Genomic DNA, 23,052 nt, shown 5'->3' on the forward strand with positions numbered 1-23,052 from the left:
AATTAGTTCAAACGGAATTATACATCAGAGTCGAAGAAACGTTTCTGAGACATCTAACGAAGTTATTGCACCATGCCCACCGAGTTTCTCTCTACCCTTAATCGCGTCTAGTAATCTACCCTTTCTTCGTCTTGGCGCCAAAGTTCACGTCCTCCAAGTTGTTCTTGTACTGCTGCGTTTGCTGCTGCTGCGTGGACGTTTGCGACGGATTGTAGCCGGAGTACTGATAACTGTACGCCCTGGGTGGCTGCGCCGTGACAAAGTTGTTCGGGCTCTGATAATACTGTCCAGAATCGTTCTCGTAATTCTGGGGCTGCTTGTCGGTCTGGCTCAAACTACTGTCGTAATCCTGAGTACCCTGGGAGGACGGGTTCTCGTAGGTGTCGTACTCGCCAGAATCGGTTTGCTCCTTCGTTTTCTCAACAGCGGTATAAACGCCTGGCGTTAGCGGATACTTGATACCTTTGAGTTGGTTCATCGACGTTTGCACCGGATGGTTCTGACCGACGTTCAGCTTCCCCAGAATATTAGGGTTCACGATGTAAGCCAGACCGGTCTTGGCGATCACATTTGGAACGGAGACATAGCGTTGTCCATCGATGCTTCGATCGTTCTGGTTCGCGTACTGGTTTGAGCCCGTTTGAGAATCCTTGTTCGCTTCGTTCGCGCGTAACAGAGCGGATTGTTGTTGCAAATTCTGCGCCATCATCTTGGCCCAGGTCTGGCTCATCAGCTCCTCCAGCTGCTGGGCCTTTAAATAAGGTGCTGGTAGAGGATAATCGGGGCCCACTGGCTGACCAGCTACGCTGATCACTCTGTAGCTCGTCGTTGGGACCGGAATTTGCAGATTCTTAACGCGTAGATCGCTCAACTGTTCCAATTGGTTCCGTGGACTGCTGCTCTTATAAGTGCTAGATTGACCATCGAGATCCTTTCCGTTTCCAGAAATATAGTTACCCCCGTCCACGTACTGATTACCCACAGTGTCTTGGTCGGCGTCGTTGCCTCTGTACCTTTTCTCTCCGTTCGATTTCTTCCTGCCGTTTTTGTCGTTGGGCTCGGAGTACGGGTCGTTGGAGTAGTCCCCGGTGGGCGGTGGCATCGGCGGCGGCGGGTACAAAGGCTGAGTGTAATAATTAGGATAATAGTAAGGCGGTTGGTAATAGTAATTAGGATAGGAGGCCGAGTAAGGAACCGCCGAATAAGAAGGCGGTGCCATCGCGTAGGGAGAAGAGTACGAATTGTAGTCGCTGTACGCCGACGTTGGGTACGGTGCCGTTGGATACGCTGTTGTTGGATACGCGTACGGAACGGAACCGTACGAATAGCTGGATGGAGTGGTAGCCTTGGAATAGAGGTTGTAATTAGGATAATAAGGATCTCGGGGGTAATTACTGCTGAAACTGGCGCTGTACGAGTCTTTAGCGTCGACTTTCGGCGCGTAAAGTTCCGGAGACAGCTGCGTGGACGACTCCCTGTCGGCTCCTCTTTTGATCAGTTTAGGGCTGTACGGGTACACGGGGTATATCGGTAGGAAGGGCTCGTCGTTCGGATCGTTGCTTTTCCCGTAGCCCTGCACGGCGAACGCCGTTGACAGCAGTAGCAATACCTGCAACAGTCGAGAAGTAGTTTATAAGCAAGGAGAGTGATCTATAGATTTCGGGGTTGAGAATTGTCCCTCTTGGTGCACGCTTATCGAACGTAATATATACCAACCAGCATTTCCATATCAATCAACCGTCACCCACGCCTGTCGATAATTACGAGCCTCTGATCCGTCCGTTCGTTTCTCGAGCCAGTCTCATTCGTTCGTCCGATTCACCGGTTCACCGTCGATGGAACAGATCGTACCGACACGCCGGCACGATCTCTAATGACGTATCAGTCGACATTGAATTTCTCCTTTATACCCGGCCGGCTGAAAAATCGCGGAAACTAGTTTAACATTTCACTGTTCTTATATGTAGATAGCCGGTAGCGGCCGGTTCAGTGAAAACGCGTAGCAAAACGCCTCTCGATTCTTGTCGCCGGGTGTAGGGCAAGCAGCGACAAACTGGTCCAAGGTGCCGCGAGTGGGATACAGATCCACCTCTGGTCACGTGCCGGGCGTCTCGCGACGGGGGAGACAAAGGCAACGATCGACAGGATCGTAACGTGAAAGCTTCTCGTCCGACGTGGGACGGGCTAAGCTCCTTTGGACAGCGAGTAATTGTCGCTCGGACCGCTGTCGGCTGTAAAACATCGAAGAACGGGGAGACAAAGAGCGTCTCGTTCGGCACGCGATCCCGCAAAGACGATCGAACCTCGAGGCTGGGGGGGGGGTCGAAAAAAACGACACCGATTTGTTCGTTGGTCACGGAAGCGAACCGCTCCGCGACGTACGGCGAGGGAGGATTCGACTTTCGACTTCTAGGTGGACCGTTCGAGTTCATCTATTCAATTTGTTTTACTTTCACCTGCGTCGCGTTGGTCAGCTAGGAATCTCTGCGGGAGACCACACCTTCGACGACCGTGCGCGGTCGATGCGACGTGCGGTGGCGAATACAGGGTGTAACGCGTGGGACCTACTTCTGAGGGTGGATCGGGGACACGAAGGACAACGGGGAACGTTTCTAGATCGAAATAATAGTTGGAACGACAGGTTGCTTTCGTAGAAATATTAAAACGAGCTTTACGCAATACGTTTCCAGCTGTAATTTCAGCCTCAGAATCTATGCACCGAGACACAGGATATGGCTTAGTTGGTCTTACCGAAATTAATTGAGCAAACTGTACTTGATATTGAATATTCTGTAAATACTGAATACGGTTCGCCGGAGGAAAAGCGTTGCATGTTGCAGGTGACACAGCTCTCACGAGCTGCAATATGTAACCCTTTTAATCGAGTTTAAACCGCGCCCGATATTTATGGAATATGGTAGAGGCAATTAAAATTATCCACAGTCGACCCATTTTATTCAATAATTGATCAATCCAATTTCACGATAATATTGCCAACCGAGTATATCAATCTTTCAAATATTCCAAATATTTTGTCGAAATAAATTTTTTACACGGATAGGTCTTGAATAATTTTATGTAATGTTTAAATCCGGTAAACGAGCGAGCCAGGCTCGTTCTGCTTGGCTATTCGATTGATATGTGGCGGTGCACCGTCATACATAAACTACGTATAACGTATAGCATCTGGTGAAACTTCTTCCCACAACTCATGCAACTGATTACTCGGAAAATTTATGTAAGTTTAACCCTCTAATCTCCCGCGGAGAAAAACAGGTCCGATTACATTCGAACGTTACGCTGAATCGTATTCTTCCACTGTTCCTATTATTTATAGCCTCGAAAGTTTCGAGTTTCTTGAACATTTCTAGGCCCCATAAATTAGAGTACACCCTGTATAATAGAAGACAACCCGAGAGAACGTGCACTTGATTCGCGTCGAGGCGACAGCTTCGATGTTGCACACGTTTCGCCCGAGAAAGTGCCTTTTCCAATACGAGTCGAGAGGAAAGGTTCGTCGGTGATCTAAAATACGCCTCGATATCCGATGGCTCGCATTTTCTCCCTGTATTTGCATGAGCGATCGCGGAAAGCTTTATTATCCGGAATCGTACGGCTCCCGGCGAAACAACAATGAACATTGTTGATCGTTTTAATGGCGATTCTGGCATCCTGAGCGTGACGGTACGCGATTAAAAATTTCCGTTTGTCGATCCGCGATAAATAAAAGCAGAATTTTCGCTATTTTTGCTCGAGGCGTCTACCAGGACGGGCGTGAGAGTGAAGAGCAAGTATGTCGTCCGCGGAACCGGTCGGAAAATAGTGAAACGTGGCTTTGCAAAGACAGGAGACGATACATGGCGGCTTCGAATGACAAAGGATTCCATAAAACCTTGTTTCAGATTCTTCTGATTCTCTCAACGACTCAGTCGTTAAGATTGTCCCAAAATTGGCCACTCGTATGAAAAATAAATTCTTTGAGTCGGGGATTTTTTAAAAAAATGATTCTTCCATCGTCCTTTCGAGACACTGTGCGTCTCTGTCGGCGAAGACGCGTGTTTACTCGTGCATACGCACGTGCGATCGACCGGAAGTAGGTCGAACTCGTTCGAGAACGGCACCTGGGATACAGCGCGTACGCATCCGCGCGCTTTCTAGATGTGTGGGTGCTGTTTCGTATCGCGGATCGGACAAAGAACGGAGGACGTAACGACCGCGGAGGATCCTTTGAACGTGGCCCGATAACAGACGATCGAAAATTACTTTTATTCGTTGCAATAAGAGCACAAAGACGGGTTACTGTGATACGGGTCCGTCGTTCGAGTACTTTCGAGTTTCGGCATTCCCTATAAAGTTTTAAATATTTGCGTTCCCTGAAAAGCTCGTCGAGTAAATGGCGCTTTCGAGCTTCGGCGCGTCCCCGATGGGTCCGATAGAGCTCTTTAGTTGCTCGAAAACTTCGATACTCGTCCCCGCTCGAAGAGTTCTAGATCAACATGGAACCGGGCCGTACCCTCCTCCTTCTCGGAAAGACAGTAAAATTGGTGGAGTTTCGAACTAATTTAAGCTCGAAACTTTTAATCCCGGGCGCAGCGCGACGCTATTAATACAGAGGAAAATGTAACAAATTACACCGACGAGAAAGAGCGTTATTTAAAGAAGCGTTTGTCGAGTCAAATGGAACGCGAGCAATTAGGTATACGTGTAAGAGTTCTCGAATAATTTCCAAACGTCGAGGCGCAGCCGCCTTTCGACCATGAAGTTCTACAAAGAAACGGACACATGCGGACGAAAATAAACGAGCGTGGGGGAAATAAATCGAGTAGAAGGCGAATCTGAAAAGGGAAAGTCAAGCGAGGCGTAAAAGAATATAACAACTGGTGACACGTTTGAAAGCGGAGGATTAAAGATCATCAATATCGAAGAGGGAGTCGTGATATTGCGGGGAAAGATAGGAAAATACGGTGAAAACCGGTACCGGGGTATTTTAAAAACGAAGAGTCGAGCTACGGAGTCTTTGAAACAGTGTAGACTCGAAGAGAATTCTCGAAAGAAGAATTGGGTGAACAGGAGCATGATTTCAGGTAGAGCGAAGCGATCCAGAGAGAATAGACGTATTAAATATGTGGAGTATGGGATCGAGGTAAAAAAGAGGCAGGAGATCCATTCTAAGGACTCGCGGAAGTAGGCTTAGTACGTTCAGACCAAAAGATGGCTGCCTTTCCTAATGCTACCAGCGGAGAAACGTTGAAACACAGCTACTATAGTTACGTACGATGTGTACATTTCATGGCAAAATGAAGATTTCAGAGACTGAAAGATAGAAAGGAGAATATTGACTGTTATGGTAGTGTGATAAAATAATGTTTTACGGTCCCTCTTCTGTTACAACGTGGAGGCTTAATAATTACTGGCTAGAGATGTAAATAAAACATTACAACGACAGCGAGCCGGTATCGTTAGTGTCGTAGGACTAAAGGCAGAAGAAAAGTTCTCTTATGAATCATGTTAAACCGGTCTGCGGACTTGTAGGGGACGCGCGATACTTTCCCAAAAAGAACAAAGGTTTAGAAAGGAATCCGCCCATTTCGCCGGTACCGGCCTTGGAGTAAAAGTGATCCTCTTTTTACGGTTTGGGGGCGCTTCTTGTCGCCGTGATAATAATAATAATAATTATTATTATTAAGCAGCTACCGTTCCCGTTTACTTTTCCCGGTGCAGATAACTTTCTCGGCGAAATGGACGCCGAAGAATGAAAAAAAAAAAAAACGTGGCGATCGTGACGGAGCCTCCGCTGATCGACGAGCGAATAATAACAACGTTGACGAGTACCGCTGACCGGGATGCAAATTAACTTCCAAGCGGATCCTTTGGGGGGCCCCGGCAAGCCGTAAATTAACCTTTTCCAACCACGCGGAAAAAAATTCATAGCCGAGCGTTCGTTAATTAGAAGGCAAATTTCATCTGCGTGCACGGTGCAGCCGAGTGTGGCCGGATTTTCGATTTGCCGTGCCTTTTTTTTTCAATCTCGAGGAATCTAGATAATTAACGATGCGAACGCGTCTAGGTGAAAGCTTGCGAATACATTACATGCTGGAGGATTTTCTGATCGAGAGGTTTCAAACGGTACGTCTGGCGATTATAAAAAAAAAATGAATCACTTTATTACAATAAAAAAAAATGATATAAAGCTATATAACAAACGCGATCGTCGACGTTACAGAGCGCATACAACGGTCCTTAAAAGCAAGTAACAGCGATATAAATATGCAACGGCAACTTAAATAGATTAATTATACTAGTAACATAATTATAAATTAGCACACTGTCCTTCGACCATCGGGACTTTCTGCTTCTAAATCGACGTTCGCGAATCGACGTTTTCGGATGTGTATCGGCGCGCGGTGATTTCTACAATTTAATATTTTCCGCTAGGACTGGAGTACGAGATCGTGTCGTATTTGTTGCCAGTGCCGCTCAGGCCCTCGTAGCTCTTGCCAGCTGAGTATCCGACGTATCTGGGGCTCAGATTCGAGTAAGATCCGTGAGGCTCCGAGGGGCTGCTGTACGACGTCGACGGTGCTGAGTAGCTGGGTGAGTAGCTGCTAGAAGATCCAGAATAGCTGGAACTATGGCTGGGGTAGCTGGAGCCGGAGTCCGAGTAGCTGGAAATGGGGTTAGGGTAGCCGGGGCCAGAATATATGACGGTAGGCTTGGAGTGGGTGGAACTGGCAGAGTAAGAGACAGGGGGGCTCGAGTGGCTGGATCCACCGTTGGAATAAGAGACAGAGGGGCTCGAGTAACTGGATCCACCGCCGGAATAAGAGACAGAAGGGCTCGAGTAGCTGGACCCACCGCCGGAGTAAGAAACAGAGGGACTCGAGTAACTGGAACTACCGCCTGAAGAGTACGACGACGCTCCGGAGGAGGAAGGTATGTAATTAGAGTACGAATTCGAGCCGGACGATCCGGAAGAAACAGGAAGAGAGTAACTGGAGCTGTCGGAGGATCCGCCGGAGAGAGCGATGTGGCCACCGGATGATCCAGAAGATACAGGCAACGAGTAGCTGCTGGATCCACCGGAGTGCGATCCGGAAGATATCGGGATGTAGGTGCTGGAACCACCGCTGGAACCTTTTCCGAACGAACTCCCGTCGATCACCAATCCTCCGGTCACCGAATGGGAGGAACCCGAGCCGAGGGATTGAAGGGGAATGCTGTGTCCAGATGAGCTCAGAGACGAGGTTGGCAGGCTGTAGGAGCCGTGAGAGGATCCCAGCATCGCCGGAAGGCTGACGCTGCTCGAGGATCCTCCGCTGCCGTAACTGGACAGTCCGTGGCCTCCGGTTGCGTAGACTGGCGCCGCGTAACTGCTGGAACCGGAATTCGCCGAAGAGATTCCGCCTCCGTTTTGGCCGAAAGTGACAGGTCCATTCTTCGAGGGAGCGAAGAGCGCGACGCTGGGCGAAGAGTACGAAGCTTGGCCGTGTCCGCCCAGGGAGAGCCCTTGAAGACCCAATCCGTGACCCAGGCCCAGTCCTCCGGAGCCCAGATTCAGACCCGACGATCCCAGCGAGTATCCCAGGGAGCCGTGTCCCAGAGAGCCTCCCAAGCTTTGGAGACTCTGGATGCCTCCGTGTCCCAAGGAATATCCTCCGGAGGAGCCTCCTCCGCTGTATCCCGAAGACAGGCTCGAGTGCACGGGCGAGTTGTAGGACGATCCTCCGGACGAGTAGCCCCCGGAATAATCACTGACGCCACGTTTACCTTTACCAGGTGGTCTCAACGATCGCTTCTCGCCCTGCGCGTCCCGACAGGACACGCTCGAAACAGCGAGGACCGCGAGTCCCAATAGAATCTGCGAAATAACGGCGAATAAAATATCTACGCTCGAAGAGAGTGGACGTCGAAAGGTGATAAATATCCGGTTAATGGGAGAACGTACGCGATTTAGAATTCTGTGAGACGCTTACCAATGACCGCATGTTGGCTCGAAACGTGTTTATCCAGTACGTTATTTCTCGTGGCTCGGTGACAACCGGGTGTGTAAGTGAAATTGTGGTTTCTGATGGCATTGCTACCAAGAAGAGACCTTTTATATAGAAATCCCCTCTCGCACGGCGAAAGAAAGGTCTAGGTGAAGGTGAGTCTCCCCGCGCTGGTACATAGCGCACCACCACCTTCACGGTGCCCCGTTCCAGACGATCGTAGATTCAATGTATCTGGAGATGCGAGGCTTGCAAATGAGAGTGCCCGGGCCCCGGTAAAAGTGACTAGATCGATATTTATCGCGCATTGTTCCTAGCGATCCTAAACTGCCACTTCCTTTCGTAGAAGTCGATGCTCTCTTACGAAAGGTAGGAAGAAAACGACGTTTCCTCTTTCGGATTACGTCGACCGAGACAGATACGAGACTAATTAGGACGCGTACGCGAAGTTCCTTTCAGAAACTTCTTTTCAGCGCCGGTGAAATTTCGTTATCGGAATTTGATAGGGCACCGGTTAATTACGGGGATCTTGATTTTCTTGTTTTTCGAACTTCCCTCGACAGCAGGAAACGCACGATTATTGGGTTCCACCTTGTGCAAAGTCTGAAACGCGCACAGTATCAACTTCGTTTTGCATACAGTGCAACTTCATTTCCGTGAAACGAAACGTGGATCAATTTCTACTCGGGCGACAATGTTCCTGGGCATATTGCATTACCGAAGAAAGTACACCGTGTAGGGGAATACGTCACGGCGCTCGGTAATTAGTTCTGAGATGGGTTAGAACCGACACTCGCGGGACCCGGTAATTAAAACTTCTTCCTGGTGGATAATTGGCTGGCGTTTACCAGACATAACTATCGTACTGTTTCTGTGAAGTTCGTCAAATCGTCTGGCAAAAGGATTACGCGGGCTCTTTTTCTTCTCGTGGAAGAAGACTGGATTTCCTTCCGGAAAAAAAACAGATTGTCGCGTGGGCGAACCCACGGCAGTCTGAACAGTTTCTCTCTCACGAAGTCGTTTATTTGTTAGCATCCTGAACGTTCCTCGTTCTTCTGTAATCAGTGTACTCGGGGCAACAAAAAGTCCTTTTCCCCGGACGAGTAGCGAAACCGCAGTTCGAAGTAAAAACCATATTGCATCGGAGGATATGATTTAACTCAGGTTCGCGAGTCAATTCTGCATAATCAACATAACCACGGTGGATTCTAGTTCATTGCTAGAGTCAATGTTTTAGTTTAAATTTCGCGTTTGAACGTTCTTCTTTTCACTCTTCGAATGATCCATAAAAATTGATTAAACAAGTACTTTGGTAGAAACCTCGACGGAAAACGCAAATCAGTCACGCGTCGAAGCTCGTACGAGGTTTCGCGAAATTCTATCGAGCTCTCGATGAGTGTTTAATGAAAGCAGCATCTTCTCTCCTCGCCTGTCAATTAAGCATGCGATGTGCATCGATATATGAAAGGAGCAACGAAGGTGTGGTTTGTGTGCTACACGCGCTCCACATTTACAACCCGCTGAAAGTAGCTTCGATCTAGGAAAGTGAAATGCTCGAGCATCCAGCAAAAAGTCACGAAGATTTTAGGTGTTTTTACGCTTCTATTTCTGCCAGGCATAATCCTGTCGCGAACGAAGAAATTAGTAGCGAGATTGCTGCAAGATCGTGGACGTCGGGCAGTGGTACGGATTCGTAAAATACGAGATGAAATTGTGGTCGAGAATCTCGTCTCGAGTGTACTCCGTAGCAAACTTGTTTTTGGACGAACGAATTGAATTGAACGAATGCTCTGACGTATCAATAAGGAAAGAAGAGCTACCTTCTCTGAATCAGCATAATTACAAAAAACACGTTTGGTTGCAATTTGCATTTCAACAAGAATCATATTATTTATCTCAACGTCGTTAACGTTTACGAACAGGATGCTCGGCTCCCGAGAAGCAAAAAGAAAAGGAAAACACAATCTCTAGCTACGAGAACGGCGCCAACCGTCTGTTGTGTCAACGATCTGTAACAGTTGAAAACACCGATTGATGTCGAAACTTTCACTCGTGGGACGAATGAAGCCTCTGCCATTATTCCTGTCCGGTTTCTCGGGCGGAATCATGGACCATCAAAAGTGCAATACTTTGTCATTCGCCTCTACGTCGATCGCGTATAGAAAAAATTTGGAGCATTAAATGAACTGTACAGCGTGCATAGTATAAAATGAAATAGTACTCTTCGGGTTTTACGTCGAAAAACTTACAGTTACTCTCATTCGTATTCGTGCACTACACAAGACACTTAGTATAAACGAAAGAAGTCACGTTCTCCAGTAACGTTCTCTATTTATTTTTATCGCACAATTCCACTTCAATTTACGAGGCAGTTTTAGCTTTCATTAGCTCGAAATAGAAAAAGTTAAAAAGTAATGCAACTAACTGTAAAGCCCACTCTTATATTTGACTACTTCGAGTAACCTGTTCAACAGAAACTGGATCGATTCTTTCGTTCCACTCTGTGTCTAACAATTCCTAGCTCCGTTCATAAATTTCTAACGAGGTTAATATCTGGTCTCTGTTGGGGATTAAAATTCACGTGGAAGTTAATGGTTGTTTGTTTTGATTTAGTACTTCCTCGGTGTGCGAATACGAGCGGAAGTAACCGAGTTGTTGCACTAATTTTCTAATAACGTAATACACGTGTGTTCGATGAAGTACAATAACGTTGCACTTCGCACATTACTTAAAAAGTGAAAGTGGCAAATGAGTTACGCGTAATTACGAACGCTTCTCAAACTCTTGTTCTTCTTTGCATAGTTTCATATCGCCATAAGGAATCGTGTCTCGGACCGTCGCTCCAAACAATGGACGAGATCTCCCCTGGATTAAAACAGTTTTGAACGAACTGTAACGTTTGCATAGAAAATAACGTGGCGTTTCTGTTTCCCGTCGAAGCGTTACGCGTTACATAGTATGCGTTGACTTATTAAGTAACACGATCGTAAAGAACTCCTTAATGTCGAGAAAAACCGAAGAGGCTCGGGATGCTTTCGTTTCGCCACGTTATAAATTTAATACATTGAGCCCCCCCGGAGCGATTTATAGCGGTCAACATAAATCACGGAGAAACAACGCTCCTGTTCTACTGTACTCTTGCAACGGAACCGCTGGAATTTATTTTGCTTTTAAAAATAATCGAACGCAAGTATCCCTAACGCGAGACAGTACTGTTCATCGTCGGGTAAAGAGTTTTAAAACAGAAGTAAGAGATTGCTTAATCGTTTCGATTTTGTTGGGCAGTTCGTAGATTTCCCAAGATCCAAACGGTATCATCGAGAAGAAATCCCGTTCGGTCGGGTCCGAGGCGAGACTATAAAAGTGCACCGGGCGCGCTAAAACGAAAACCAGGATGAGATTAGGGTCAACCGCGGAAAGTGAGTTGACAAGCTAGTTTCGTGCGCGCACGGTGACGAAGCGTCGTCTGCCCGTTCATTCGTAACTGTCGTCCGTTTTTCCGTCCGTGCCCGTGAGTTTTCAGAAAATAGGTTGACCGCTGGGCAATTATACCTGCTCAGTCAGATTTGTAGAAATCTAGCGCATTTAGCGGTATAATCGTGCGAGTGCCCATCGTTTTACTTTCTTAACCCGGTCGCACGAGTGTTTGATGGCGTTTCGTGGTTGCGTTGCGCCACGGTGTAATGTCATCGATGAACAGGTTGAGAAACTGGTCTAACACCAAAACGCAAAGCGTCTCAAGTGTTACGGACTATTTTCTCGGCGAGTATCAGGGACAGCAGAAAGGCTCTGGAAGAGATTTATCCCTTGAAAAGCATAATCAATGCGAGACTTCAGGAAATTAGCAAGAATGCGTGTCGAATCGACTCGCGGGAACACGGCCAACTATTACGAAATCTACGGGAAGTTGTGCACCTGCTGACGACGGGCGTATTATGTATGCTCAGGATTATCCGAGTAATCTGGCCGCGTTGACCGTGGTTAGAATCATCGAACGACTTTCGAGGTCACGATCGAGGTACAGCGGATCGGTCGATCGGCCATTACGACTTCGGTGAGAGTTCCGCGCGGGCCGGAAGTCGAGACAATCGTTTCTCTAGGGTCAACTTTCCTCGACGCCAAAACGGACGCAAGCCATGAGCCGAGCAAGTCCTTTAGAGGAATTCGAATGGTTTCGAAACTTTCTGCGAATGGTGCCTAAAATTAACAAGAAACGAAACGTCACGATACTTCGTGAGAGTACAATCATTTTATGAATCACGAAAAGCACCACGGAATCTGACTGCAATTGACTTTCAGCAGAATTGAACGTCGGTTTGTTCTAGCGAAGAAACTACGTTAACAAGCAGTTTGCATCCGAATGGTTGGCATTGTGAATTCGTTATTACTTTTACCCATTGTTGCCGAAAACAATGCCTTTGCGGTACCAGAATTGTCCCGAATATGTTTCGCGTTGTCAGCGCGCATAATTTCACAGTCGAAATTACAAGAATCAGAACATCGTTGCTTACAGGTGTACATGGGTTATCGAAAGAAAACTCCAATTGGGCGGTAAAAAAATATTTATTCATGGTAATAAATAAAACGGGTGTATATACATGATTCCATCAATGGAAGAGCATAGAAGTGTGAACAAATACCGTTTATCCCACATGATACGAATACGAAAAGCAAGTTTATCTTTATAAGCAAACCGGAAGCACCATTTACCGATATAACGCTAAGGGCTGGTGCGTGTAAACAAATAACAATAATCGACGCTTAAGATATTTCTAGGGGTATCCGCGAACGCACAGCCAAAACGATTAACGCCACGATCGGGGTAGCGCCGGCGTTCATATTAATTCGTCGCGTTCTTCCAAACGGGTCTCCTCGGTCTCTCCGATTCCGCGCGGGCAAACAGTCAGTCTCGATAATGGGTGGGCGAGTTACGATTCACTCGCGAGGAACTGGATCGCCCGTCATTTCCATATTTGGGCCGGTTTCGCTTGCGTGGCGTAGGTCGGCGCGTAGCTCCACGGATAAGTCGCCGCCGCTGGCTTTTGCAGCTGATATCCGACGTTCGGGTAATAGTACAGCGGGTAGACGGGTTTCACGGGCTTGTAGAGGAACGGGTTGAGCACCGGCGTCTGTATCCCGTAAGCCGGATACGCGGACGACGGTGTCTGCGCCGGGGTCGCCGGAAGCACAGGCTGCAGAGGCGTCACTGGACGAAGAGGAGTCACTGGGTGAACCGGAAGAGGCACAGTGTGAATCGGGGGTGAGGAAGGGGTGGATGGTTGGTTGGTCGAGGGGTTGGCAGGGGTCGACGGCGTGGTCGTGGACGTTGGCTTCTGACCGAGATCCGTGGGGATAGGTATTCCGAAGTGCGTGGGCGAGGAGCCGGACGTTTGGACGGACGTGACGGTCCCGGGCGAGAAGAACCCGGGTCCGTAGGAAGGAACGTTCGATAGGAAACCTGTACCAGCGATCAGGGTTGGCACGAAGCCGCCGTAAACGGGTAGTCCAGCGGTGGACGGCGGTAGGGAAGGCGTAGGCAGCAGATTGGAACCGACCTGAGTGGTTCCGTCGCCTTTCGTAACCTGAGGAGGTTGCACGGTCGTGGTAGTTGTCGTTGAGGTGGTCGTCGGTGGCAACGTGGTGGTCGATAGCAGCCCGTAGTTAAGCGGTAACCCCGGACTGATCGTTGTCCCTGGCAAAAAAGGCGATTGATTGAAAGCTGTATTTTCGGGGCCGACGTTCGCGGTACCCGGTTGCGCGTTTGAACCGTGAATCTTCATTCGCTGTCCAAGGGAAGCCAGAAGATCTTGATTCTGAACGAAGCTCGGCTGATTTTGAGCGTACCTTCCTGCCGCGTCCGCAGCCTGGCTCTGGGTAGCGAGGGCTCGTTGCAGCTGGACGATCAGCCTGTCCTTTTCGAGGGACTGGATTTGCTCGAGGGTCTCCTGGGCGCTCAGGGTTCCGGACGCGTACGACGGGAGGGGCCCGGTGAAACCGTTGGGACCCAGCGAGCTGGTCTCCAAGGTCTGGAACCGACCGATAGATTGTTGAACCTGATCGTTGTTCTGCCCCGCAAACTGATTCTCGTTGTTCGGGGCGAAGTCTTGCTCGTTGGCGGGTGCCCCGTAGAGTTGCTGGATCGCGTTGGCGTTCTGTGCGAGGAACAGAGCCGCGTCCGAGATCTGTTCCGGCGACTGCACGATACTCTGACTCTGGAAACTCGCCGGCTGTCCGTTGTTCTGGAAATTCTGCGCGGCGTGCGTCAGGGAGAACGTTTGCGGCGACGTGTAACCGGGTAGTTTCTGGTTCTGCGGCGGCAAGTAATTCGCCGAGTGGGAGGCGAACGGTTCGTTGTTCTGGCTGGATATCGGATTCGGTTCGACGAAGTCGATCTGTCGTATTGGGCTCGGAACTTCCTGTTCCAGATAGCCGTTCGGTCGGTTGTCGTGGTTGCTCGAATGCTGTTGGCCGCCATGGTGGAATTGTAATTTGTCTCTGTGCTGCTGGCCGTGGGGTCTGGACGGTGACGGATTCTGATAACCGGGCGGTCCGTATTTGGTGACAGGTCTGTTTATTTGGGCAGGATGCCTGTTCACGATGCGGCCTCTGTTACCGTTTTGTTCCAGCTGGAAACGTAGCCTCGAAGGCCTCTTGTACGTGTAGCCAGAATCCCTCTTTCTTTGCACTTCCGAATCATCCGCGTCGACGTCGCTTTCTCCCGCACCGAGATCGAGCAACTCTAACTTTGTAATCTCCGGCTTCTCTTCGGCTCTGTCGGCTTCAGCAGCTGCTCCAACGGAGAGTAAACCCATAGCTAGCAGACACGTCACCTAAAACGAAAATAAGCGATAACTGCGTTTTCTAATCGTAAATATTAACGATCGTCGTACTTTTTATTCGTTTTATTCAGCAAAGCGCGCGTAAAAGGACCGTTTTACAACGTAACATAAATTATTTCTGTCGCGAGGATGAAAGGAAATAATTCTGAACGTTACTCACCAAAAGGAACTTCATGTTTTTAATCCGAGTTGCACTTTATCACTTCACGAACGGTTCCTACGCCAGAATTATACTTTTCGCGGGACCCCTCGACATTTAATCGGAGCACCAGCGCTAAAAACAACTAATTCGTTCAAGGATGGACAGTCTCCCGTCGACTAAGACCACGGCCATACCTGCACATGTATAAATACAGTCGGGTCGCGACCATCCACGAATTACAATAGACTTTCTTGCTGACTTTCATCGATCACACTTAGGCAATGCTGTTACGGATTGATGTTACACATATCGATGTAGAGTATCGTCTTCTCGCAATTACTCGTGAATTTCATGGCGTTTTTATGCCGTGGACGTGTCGATCCTACAATATCCTAGAAATTGAAATATCAGGAATGACAAAAATTAATAGGAATAATTAAAATAACTCGGTGTCCCCTTTCCTTCGCTGTAGAAGTATGTGCATAATGGTCGATGATAATTTTTTAGTCTTGCGCCAATCATTGACACACGTGAGACAAGATATCGAGGTAAACAATGGGACCCCGCGCGTGTTCTCGAGCGTAAATAAATTCCCTTGTTCCATGACAAAATCCGAGACGAGAGGATACGAGCGTCAGTCTAACTTCCGTCGAGCTCCTGACAGCCATTCCGCGGTTGCGAGGAACGACGTCGGGGACATTCCCGTCACGTCCGTATCCTTCGGAGCTTCAGTGAAAGTACTTAAAGTCATCAAGTCCCGAAGAATACGGAATAAGTGTTCATTTATAGTGATATATTCCTATTGTGTAATTCACGATTACGCGTATGTCACGCGCGCTCGTATTCCTTGAAACAATTCGAACTTGTTGTCGTCGTTACGCGAACCCATTGCGATTCACCAAGTTCGATTAGATAACGAAATCGTAAAGTCACCAATTTCTTCGATCGTCCAAACCCCTTAACCCCTGGACGACCATATCACTCTACGTCCTCTACGAAATAATATAATTTCTGTTTAATTTAAATTCTCTCCTCTAGTGATCTATAGTCATCCCCTTGCTGCAAAGCTGCTTTAAATTACAATAGCTCTTGTAGCTGCTTTGCCCGGGGCTACTTAATCGACCCCGACCCGTGCATCCAGTTCTCACTTCGCGCTTAGAGAGTCAACAGTGAAAATTTTTCGTTTGAAAAGTTTAAAGTGGTTCGCGATGGCTTCGAAAACCTCGCGCAGCAGATTATTGGAAACAAATTGCCATTTAACAGACAAGTTTTGAGTACGCTCTCTCGCAGTATTTGGTAAACTGAAATTGAATTGAATAGAACTCCATGCTTCGAAACTGGAATAACGAGTTGCACCAAGAAACGACAGAAACGGTGAAATTGAAGAAACGTGTACGTCTTTAGAATTTACATACAGACGGAATATAATTAATACGTTTCGATCAACTTATCTGCGACTTTGATTAACTTGGCTAGCACAACTTTCTTGCATATAATTAACACATTAACTGTCGTACGACGAGGTGGTCGACGTATACGTTTTTAATTCGACGAGCTGTACAACAACTGGCAGAATTGTTTAGTAAAATTTGTCATACGGTTCATTGGTTTGCAAACTTCAATCCGTTCTACGATGTACAAATGTAATTATCGATAAACTCCACGTAATCGATAGAATATTGAACAGATGCTTGAAGCGACATCAGGATGAGAACGAGCGATCGCGATTTATTAAATTCCGAACGATTTGGTATTTTTTGACAAAATAAATGCGAGTTACTGTGACAGAGCTGTATCGAACAATGGCCATTTATAAAGTGCTTGAGCTGTGCTGCAATGAATACCGGAATGGGACCATTTATTCTTGCGTTGCGGATCCCATATTTATGAGATTATTTTCGGAGTGTCTTCGATCGAAAATAACTCTCCCATTAATTGAATCGAACGTTTATATTTCGCGTTCCAGAATTATCATGGGCGGTAAGGGAAAACGGATCAACAAAATTTCGAATTTAGAAATCTAGGCGACGCATCGGTACGTAACTTCTTCTCGAACGATTGCATACTATGGCCTAAATGATGTTAGAATTGCTACGGCAAACTGCATCCGATGACTCCACTGGATTTTGTTGGCAGTTTCACTGCATCCGCGACAGGAAGTGTGCGTCGCGATAATACGACGACACTTTACGACGCGTTCTCGTATTTAAGATGAAACTGCAGATACATACCTAATACGCTCGCGACTGTGCGGCATATAGAAATTGCATTCGTGCCGGATATTCATATACACGAGCATCGGTTATCGATTGCAGAGAATGTAAGAAATGTCACAAATCGAACAGATTTCGAATGAATTATTATACTTTTTATATTTAAGATCGTGTCACATATAAGAGAGTATTAGAGTTACATCGAAAAATAGTTGCAACGAATGCGATTGTCGACATCGGAGAGAATTTTGTGCAACCGTTCGGTCTTGTCCTGTTCTAGTCGCAATTGGAATCGATTCGAAAAGAGTTGCCATGATCGTTCCCAAGTCTTGGTGTCAGAAATTCCTCAGAAGGTCCTCATCTTGTCGCTTACAGATAGTAGGGGTAGTAGGAGTAGGGGATGGTGCGGTAGGAGTAAGCATAAGGCAAGTAGGGATAAGTATACGGCGCAGTGTAGGCCAGGAATGTTCCTCTTTTGTCCCTCGGGGCATCCTGTGCGGGTTCTGGCTCCAATTTTTCGGGTTCGACCGGGTTCGTTTGGCAGAACGCTACGGCGAACAAGGCCAGAAGGAGGATAACCTAAGAAAGAAAGAATTTTATGTTCTTTAAATCGACAACGTTAACGTTCTAATCTAAAAGCCTTAGCAGTACTGCAATTGTACCGAATACATTACACAATGATACAAAATGTATGTAATTTTACAGTCGCGTCAGTGTCCGGTGTTGCCTGATAGCCCGAAAAAGTGCCTGGCATTATCTCGTCGAATAATGAGACGGTAATAATTTGGCGAATTGCAATATTTATTGCGCGCGTTCACGTTAAAGAGCTTCCATTTATCGGGTGATTATCGACGAATAATAATCGCGGATGAAGAACAAATTAAGGCTATCGAGATTACAGAATTATTAATAAGAACGCAATTACCGGGTAATAGAGTCGTTAACCGAGTAAAATGTAATATCTTCTGTACTTACGACGAAGCACTTCATGGTTGACGAGCTTAGTGGAGTTTTCGAGATCAGCTTCTGTGTTGAACTAAAACTGAATGATGCTCTTGCATTTTGGTGGATACCTTTTATACCTGGCGGTCAGATTGTCCTACACGCGTCATCCGCCGATTGATCAATACGCGATGATACACAAGTGCGTGTGGAGGTTGTGTGCTGGGTGAGACGGTGGATGTAACACAGGGTTGTTCCACGTCTTATTGTTTACGGAGTCGCATACGTAACGGGCATACGTGTGCATTCGACGTTGTCGCAGACGTCGACGAGGTCTGCTAAGGAATCTCGTTCACGTATTCCGTGGCAGAGCCATGTACAACCTCCGATGCACATGGATGAAGCAAGAGACCTTGGCAATCGGCCAAATACGGACGAAAGTGTTTTATCACATACGACGTAATACTAAGACGTACACGCCGCGATACAATTGTAACGAGTTCCCTGAACTTTAATGACAGTGACGGAACGGCACTCGATGCGCAACAAATCAGCGTGTACTCGAAGGTTCGTTGACGCGTGCAATCAAAGCCAAGAGATACGTTTTACGCGGCAGATGGCTCTAAAAATATCGGTCAAGTATATTGCGCGAAGAAAAAATAATATTGTAATGTTCATACTCGAGGAAAATATTTTTCAACGTACCTGGAATCTGGTTTGTACGAATCAGAAACATTTTACGAGGAAAAACAGCAAAATGTATGGAAATTTTATCGCGCAACTAACCATACAAGTGCCGGAGAATATATCCTCGACGTTACGCGATATCAATTAAATTTTTACGATAAAATGAACCAAAGAAAACAGAAACATAATAGACAATCGTCTATTGTACGTAATTAGATTCCACAAAAGTAATATTAAACCTGTGACGACGTTCTCATTTCTATTTTGTGCGAAACGCATGCAGTTTAAGGAATGCTTATCGAATAACTTTCTATAATTTGCATTTAACCGATATACGTAGATTTTTTCTAAATAAAATCACGCTTTGCAAGGATCTTGATGAAACCTAGATCCAGAAATGTAGTCGAACCATTAAGCAATGCATCTAACTTACTGAAAAAATACCACAGAGTAGCAGAACATGTTCTAATTTAATTAATGAACTGTTTAATGCAATGGCTGGCTTTCGTTTCAGAGATTTTTGCAAATGCTCGTCCCACCTCTTCGTTCGAGCTGAACCTTAATAAATAAATATCCAGATTCGTAACAAAACGCCGACACACGAGCGTAAACAATTTTCTCGCGTTTTTTATTCGAGAAACATTTGCATAACGACCATATTTCTTACGAATGCTCGACGTAATAATTGGTTTCGTGCAACGATAGTTCTAGTTTTTCCACGCTTTCTCACCACAAATGCAAACATCGAACCTCTTTTAGAATTGAAGGGCGCGCCCTTGATGTATCGAATTTAATTATAGGAAGAAATCACGATAATTGCGCAATATATTTTTTCAACGCACACGAATTACGTGTCTGATAAATCCTTCGATCGATCGTTTGCATACCGATCTTCTTTAGTGCCTTTTTTTCTACTCAAATGAATTTTAGGTGGGCAGTTGTTCGTTCCATATTTTGTTTTATTCATCTGTGACCATGAAATGTAAAAGTACTCTTTCGAGAATACAAACAAGTTTTATTTCCCATACGGATTCGGATCCTACTCAACAAAAAATTAAGGATTCGTCGTTATCGCGGTAACGAATCCGTTTTTCAAATAATCGGCGATTTTAATGACAGGTACCAGACGACACGTGATTATACATTTATTTCTATAATTAACGAAGCCGTATTCTGCGCACTAAGAAATACAACATTATCGTATTCTGATCCAGTTCTACGGCCAAATCGAAACGGGAACGCGACATCTTTTTACCTAATTAATAATCCTGATGCAATTTATTCGTCTCGACGGCTTCACTTTCAAATCCTTCCTTGGCAAAGTGTATCAACACCCTTTAAACATTTTGCTATGAATTTGAATGCATTGAAGTTGGCCACTGTTACAAATTCGAACGATTGTATTATTAAATGCTATGCAATTAAAAAATTCTTATAACCCTTGATATGTCAATCCTGTCCATTTATGATAAAAGAAAATACATTAAAACCGAAGCACGGGTACTCGAAAATCGACAATACGTTTTATATTAATAAATATTTCTTTATACATCTCGAATTTGCATAGCTTATCGAATCGCATGTTGTTCCTAATTATTGTCGTTATAATATTGGTTACACTCATCTGCACACTTTGTATTCTTTGTGAAAGATGCCCGCTTCGATGGATAATTGTAGAAAGACGCGCTCAACAAGGTAACTGAGTTTTAAAAGTAAATAAAATCAATTCCTAACATTTTTATATCTTTCAGCATTCCAGCAAGCAGAAGCTTAATAAAAATTACATTTCGGGTATTAAATAATCGTTAAAAATATATTTCTAATGATACTTTATTTGTTACAACATACAAAACTATATTAAATGCAATAAAATATTCGTTTAGTGTCATCTTCTGGAGCAGCCGTCTGTTAACCTGTAAAGAAATTATCATTCGCAATCGTCCTCGAATAATTTTATAAATATAACGATAATAAAAGAATTTCAGATAGAGCTAATAGATTGTGAATCATTTAAATCATTTAAAAGAAGATTCATCATCGACATATTAGAAATCGATTGTATCGATATATCGAATGTTGTCTTACCAATTCAAACTCGCGCTTCAATGTTTCGCGAGTGTAGTGTTGGAAAGTTACGGTTTTTCCTACAAAAACATAATTGTTATAGTTTGTCGTATTAAAAACCATTATTTATTAAAAAGTGCATTTGTGTTTCTCAGAGGTAGTGACGAAATATAAGGTATATATCATTACAGTTCAAAAACAAAAACTAACATCATTGAAATTTGAGGTTAAGGCAACGTTATACGAGATAATATATTAACTATACTTACCATCGCATTTTAGTTGATTTCAATAACACTATTGCTAGTGAATGGTTTAGTCTGATAAAGAAAAAAGTATATATAAATTCATTGTTCTTGCTGGCATTAACTTATATCAAAATAATTAGAATGCAATCAGATAGGAGCGAAAGACAATATTAGTTGTCTTCAGTATAGATCAGTTGAACTATGAACTCATCATAAAAATATATATATTCTCGATAATTCCGTTTTCTATTATAAAAAATGTGTACTTACCAAATGCAATGGTACTCTTAAGTTCCACCATGCTCCCAATTCAATGCAAAGTTCTCTACAATATAAAATACAGACATCTAAACAATTTATTACTATCAATGAGATAATTAGTATTCTACTATAGAGTTATCAGATAGGAGCGAAAGACATATGAGTAAACATCAATAAAAATCAGTTGAACTATGAACTCATCATACATATTACCTACAATATTATTCTTTTTATCATTTAAGGAATACGTACCTGGTGTATCAAGATTACTGAGGTTTCTCAAATTTCCCTTGGACAAAGATTCTAGGCACATCTATATGTTCCTTTAAATTTACAGTACGCCTCTGTATGTAAGTGCATGTTAAAGTTTTGAAGCCAACAGATTCAAATAGAGTTGATATTTCTTCCACGGTGAAATAATATGTTCTGTGCATCAAAACCAAAACCTTGTTAATTGCAAAAGCTATGCATATCTTCATAAATAAATATGCATTGTACAGGAAGATATTTACCTGGTTCCATCTTGTCTCATGTAGAAGTTTTCACTAATTTTATGGCCAGGTTTAAATCTCAATTGAGCCATATCATATAGACCATAATCCCTCAAGAGCACAACTCCTCCATTGTCAAGGATACTATACAAATTTTCCACAACTCTGAAATATATTAAACGTGTCCAATCAGCGATCGATAGCCGTAAAAAAGTGTAATTATATCGGAAGTACAGGATCGCACTTACTTTCGAAATTTTTCGGGATGTATGGCCGATAAAACAAATATTAAAGTAGCTGCATTTATCGGGCAATCCACGTCGGCGAAACAATTATCCATCGTGATATCGGTTTGAAAAATATTCATGATCTCTGGATCGTAGAGCACGTGTTTCTGTAAAGAATCATAATTTAAGCAAACGCGTGCATAAGTGAATTCGAAGCACACGATAAGATTACTATACCTTCGTTAACTCCACTGCTCTGGGGGAGAGATCGCAAGCAAATATTTTTCTGAATTTTAATCCATCCTCGATCAATGGATATATAAAATTGCCAACGCCGCAGCCCACCTCGAGAAGCACATTTGGTCTCGATTCCGTCCCCAAGCCCAACAATTCGCTGAATTCTCGAGTGGTCCAATGTCTGTCTTTGAAGAATCTAGTGTCGTTTCGTTTATAAAATATATCCCAGTATTTCTTGGCGTCTTTTTCGAGCTGATTTGCCCGAAACTCCGAGACTAAACGAGAATTCTGTGTCTCCATTCTCTCGATCTCTTCCGACGTGAGACGCTTCGCCACGTGGCCAACGTACTCGCCACTACCTTCCATTGATTCAGCCATTTCCCCTCAATTCGTAGTAATTACGCGAACTACGAGGCAAATCTGGTGCTCTACGAATCTTCCTCGATTTGTACGTATATTTCACGGTGATTGAACGAAACATTTATGCGCGAATGCAATAAAGAAACAACTATCGAATCGAGAATTACGTAAAAACAGAACGACCTCTCACCTTCGTGTCCCAAAAGGAAGTGAGCGAGAAACACGCACGTTCTCGGACACTGCCCCTCCTCCACGGCCTTCACTTCGTCCGCCATAGTGAATTTCCTAGTCTAGTAACATCAGTGTTGCCATCGTTAGAAAATTGACTGGGAAAATTCAAATCTATGTCGACG

At 45.0% G+C, this 23,052-nt stretch overlaps 4 protein-coding genes and 2 non-coding genes across 7 annotated transcripts; all 6 read right to left on the reverse strand.

Moving 5' to 3' along the window:
• Positions 1 to 115: 115 nt before the first annotated feature.
• LOC122396959 (DNA-directed RNA polymerase II subunit RPB1-like) lies at positions 116 to 1,722 on the reverse strand. Its single transcript, XM_043395756.1, has 2 exons — positions 1,717 to 1,722; positions 116 to 1,609 (listed from the first exon to the last, which is right to left on the reverse strand). Exons 1-2 carry the CDS (start codon positions 1,720 to 1,722, stop codon positions 116 to 118), a joined length of 1,500 nt encoding a protein of 499 aa, XP_043251691.1.
• Positions 1,723 to 6,418: 4,696 nt separating this feature from the next.
• On the reverse strand, positions 6,419 to 15,002 carry LOC122396960. Its single transcript, XM_043395757.1, is given in 5 exon segments — positions 6,419 to 7,858; positions 7,974 to 8,165; positions 8,167 to 8,180; positions 12,952 to 14,818; positions 14,988 to 15,002. Coding segments are annotated over 5 exon segments (3,528 nt in total).
• Positions 15,003 to 17,382: 2,380 nt separating this feature from the next.
• LOC122396890 lies at positions 17,383 to 18,213 on the reverse strand. The gene is made up of 2 exons (XM_043395630.1): positions 18,158 to 18,213; positions 17,383 to 17,761 (listed from the first exon to the last, which is right to left on the reverse strand). The coding sequence occupies exons 1-2, from the start codon at positions 18,170 to 18,172 to the stop codon at positions 17,552 to 17,554; spliced, it is 225 nt and encodes a 74-aa protein (XP_043251565.1). The 5' UTR covers positions 18,173 to 18,213; the 3' UTR covers positions 17,383 to 17,551.
• A 2,474-nt stretch (positions 18,214 to 20,687) lies between these two features.
• On the reverse strand, positions 20,688 to 22,890 carry LOC122396807 (tRNA N(3)-methylcytidine methyltransferase METTL6). 2 transcript variants are annotated; one of them, XM_043395507.1, is made up of 8 exons: positions 22,340 to 22,890; positions 22,124 to 22,269; positions 21,897 to 22,040; positions 21,637 to 21,810; positions 21,394 to 21,448; positions 21,145 to 21,195; positions 20,897 to 20,955; positions 20,688 to 20,724 (listed from the first exon to the last, which is right to left on the reverse strand). In XM_043395507.1, the coding sequence occupies exons 1-4, from the start codon at positions 22,715 to 22,717 to the stop codon at positions 21,651 to 21,653; spliced, it is 828 nt and encodes a 275-aa protein (XP_043251442.1). In that variant the 5' UTR covers positions 22,718 to 22,890; the 3' UTR covers positions 20,688 to 20,724; positions 20,897 to 20,955; positions 21,145 to 21,195; positions 21,394 to 21,448; positions 21,637 to 21,650. The 2 variants fall into 2 exon arrangements, with proteins under 2 accessions (XP_043251442.1, XP_043251441.1); XM_043395506.1 differs by having other exon boundaries at positions 20,702 to 20,955.
• LOC122397096 lies at positions 21,263 to 21,345 on the reverse strand. The gene has a single exon (XR_006259080.1). It is a non-coding gene; the product is annotated as a small nucleolar RNA snR60/Z15/Z230/Z193/J17 (small nucleolar RNA).
• On the reverse strand, positions 21,515 to 21,597 carry LOC122397095. The gene has a single exon (XR_006259079.1). It is a non-coding gene; the product is annotated as a small nucleolar RNA snR60/Z15/Z230/Z193/J17 (small nucleolar RNA).
• Positions 22,891 to 23,052: the final 162 nt, after the last annotated feature.

The sequence above is a fragment of the Colletes gigas genome, unplaced genomic scaffold (assembly GCF_013123115.1).
Source record: "Colletes gigas isolate AHSC1104 unplaced genomic scaffold, ASM1312311v1 Colletes_gigas_Sc00008, whole genome shotgun sequence".
NCBI classification, from domain to species: Eukaryota; Metazoa; Arthropoda; class Insecta; order Hymenoptera; family Colletidae; genus Colletes; species Colletes gigas.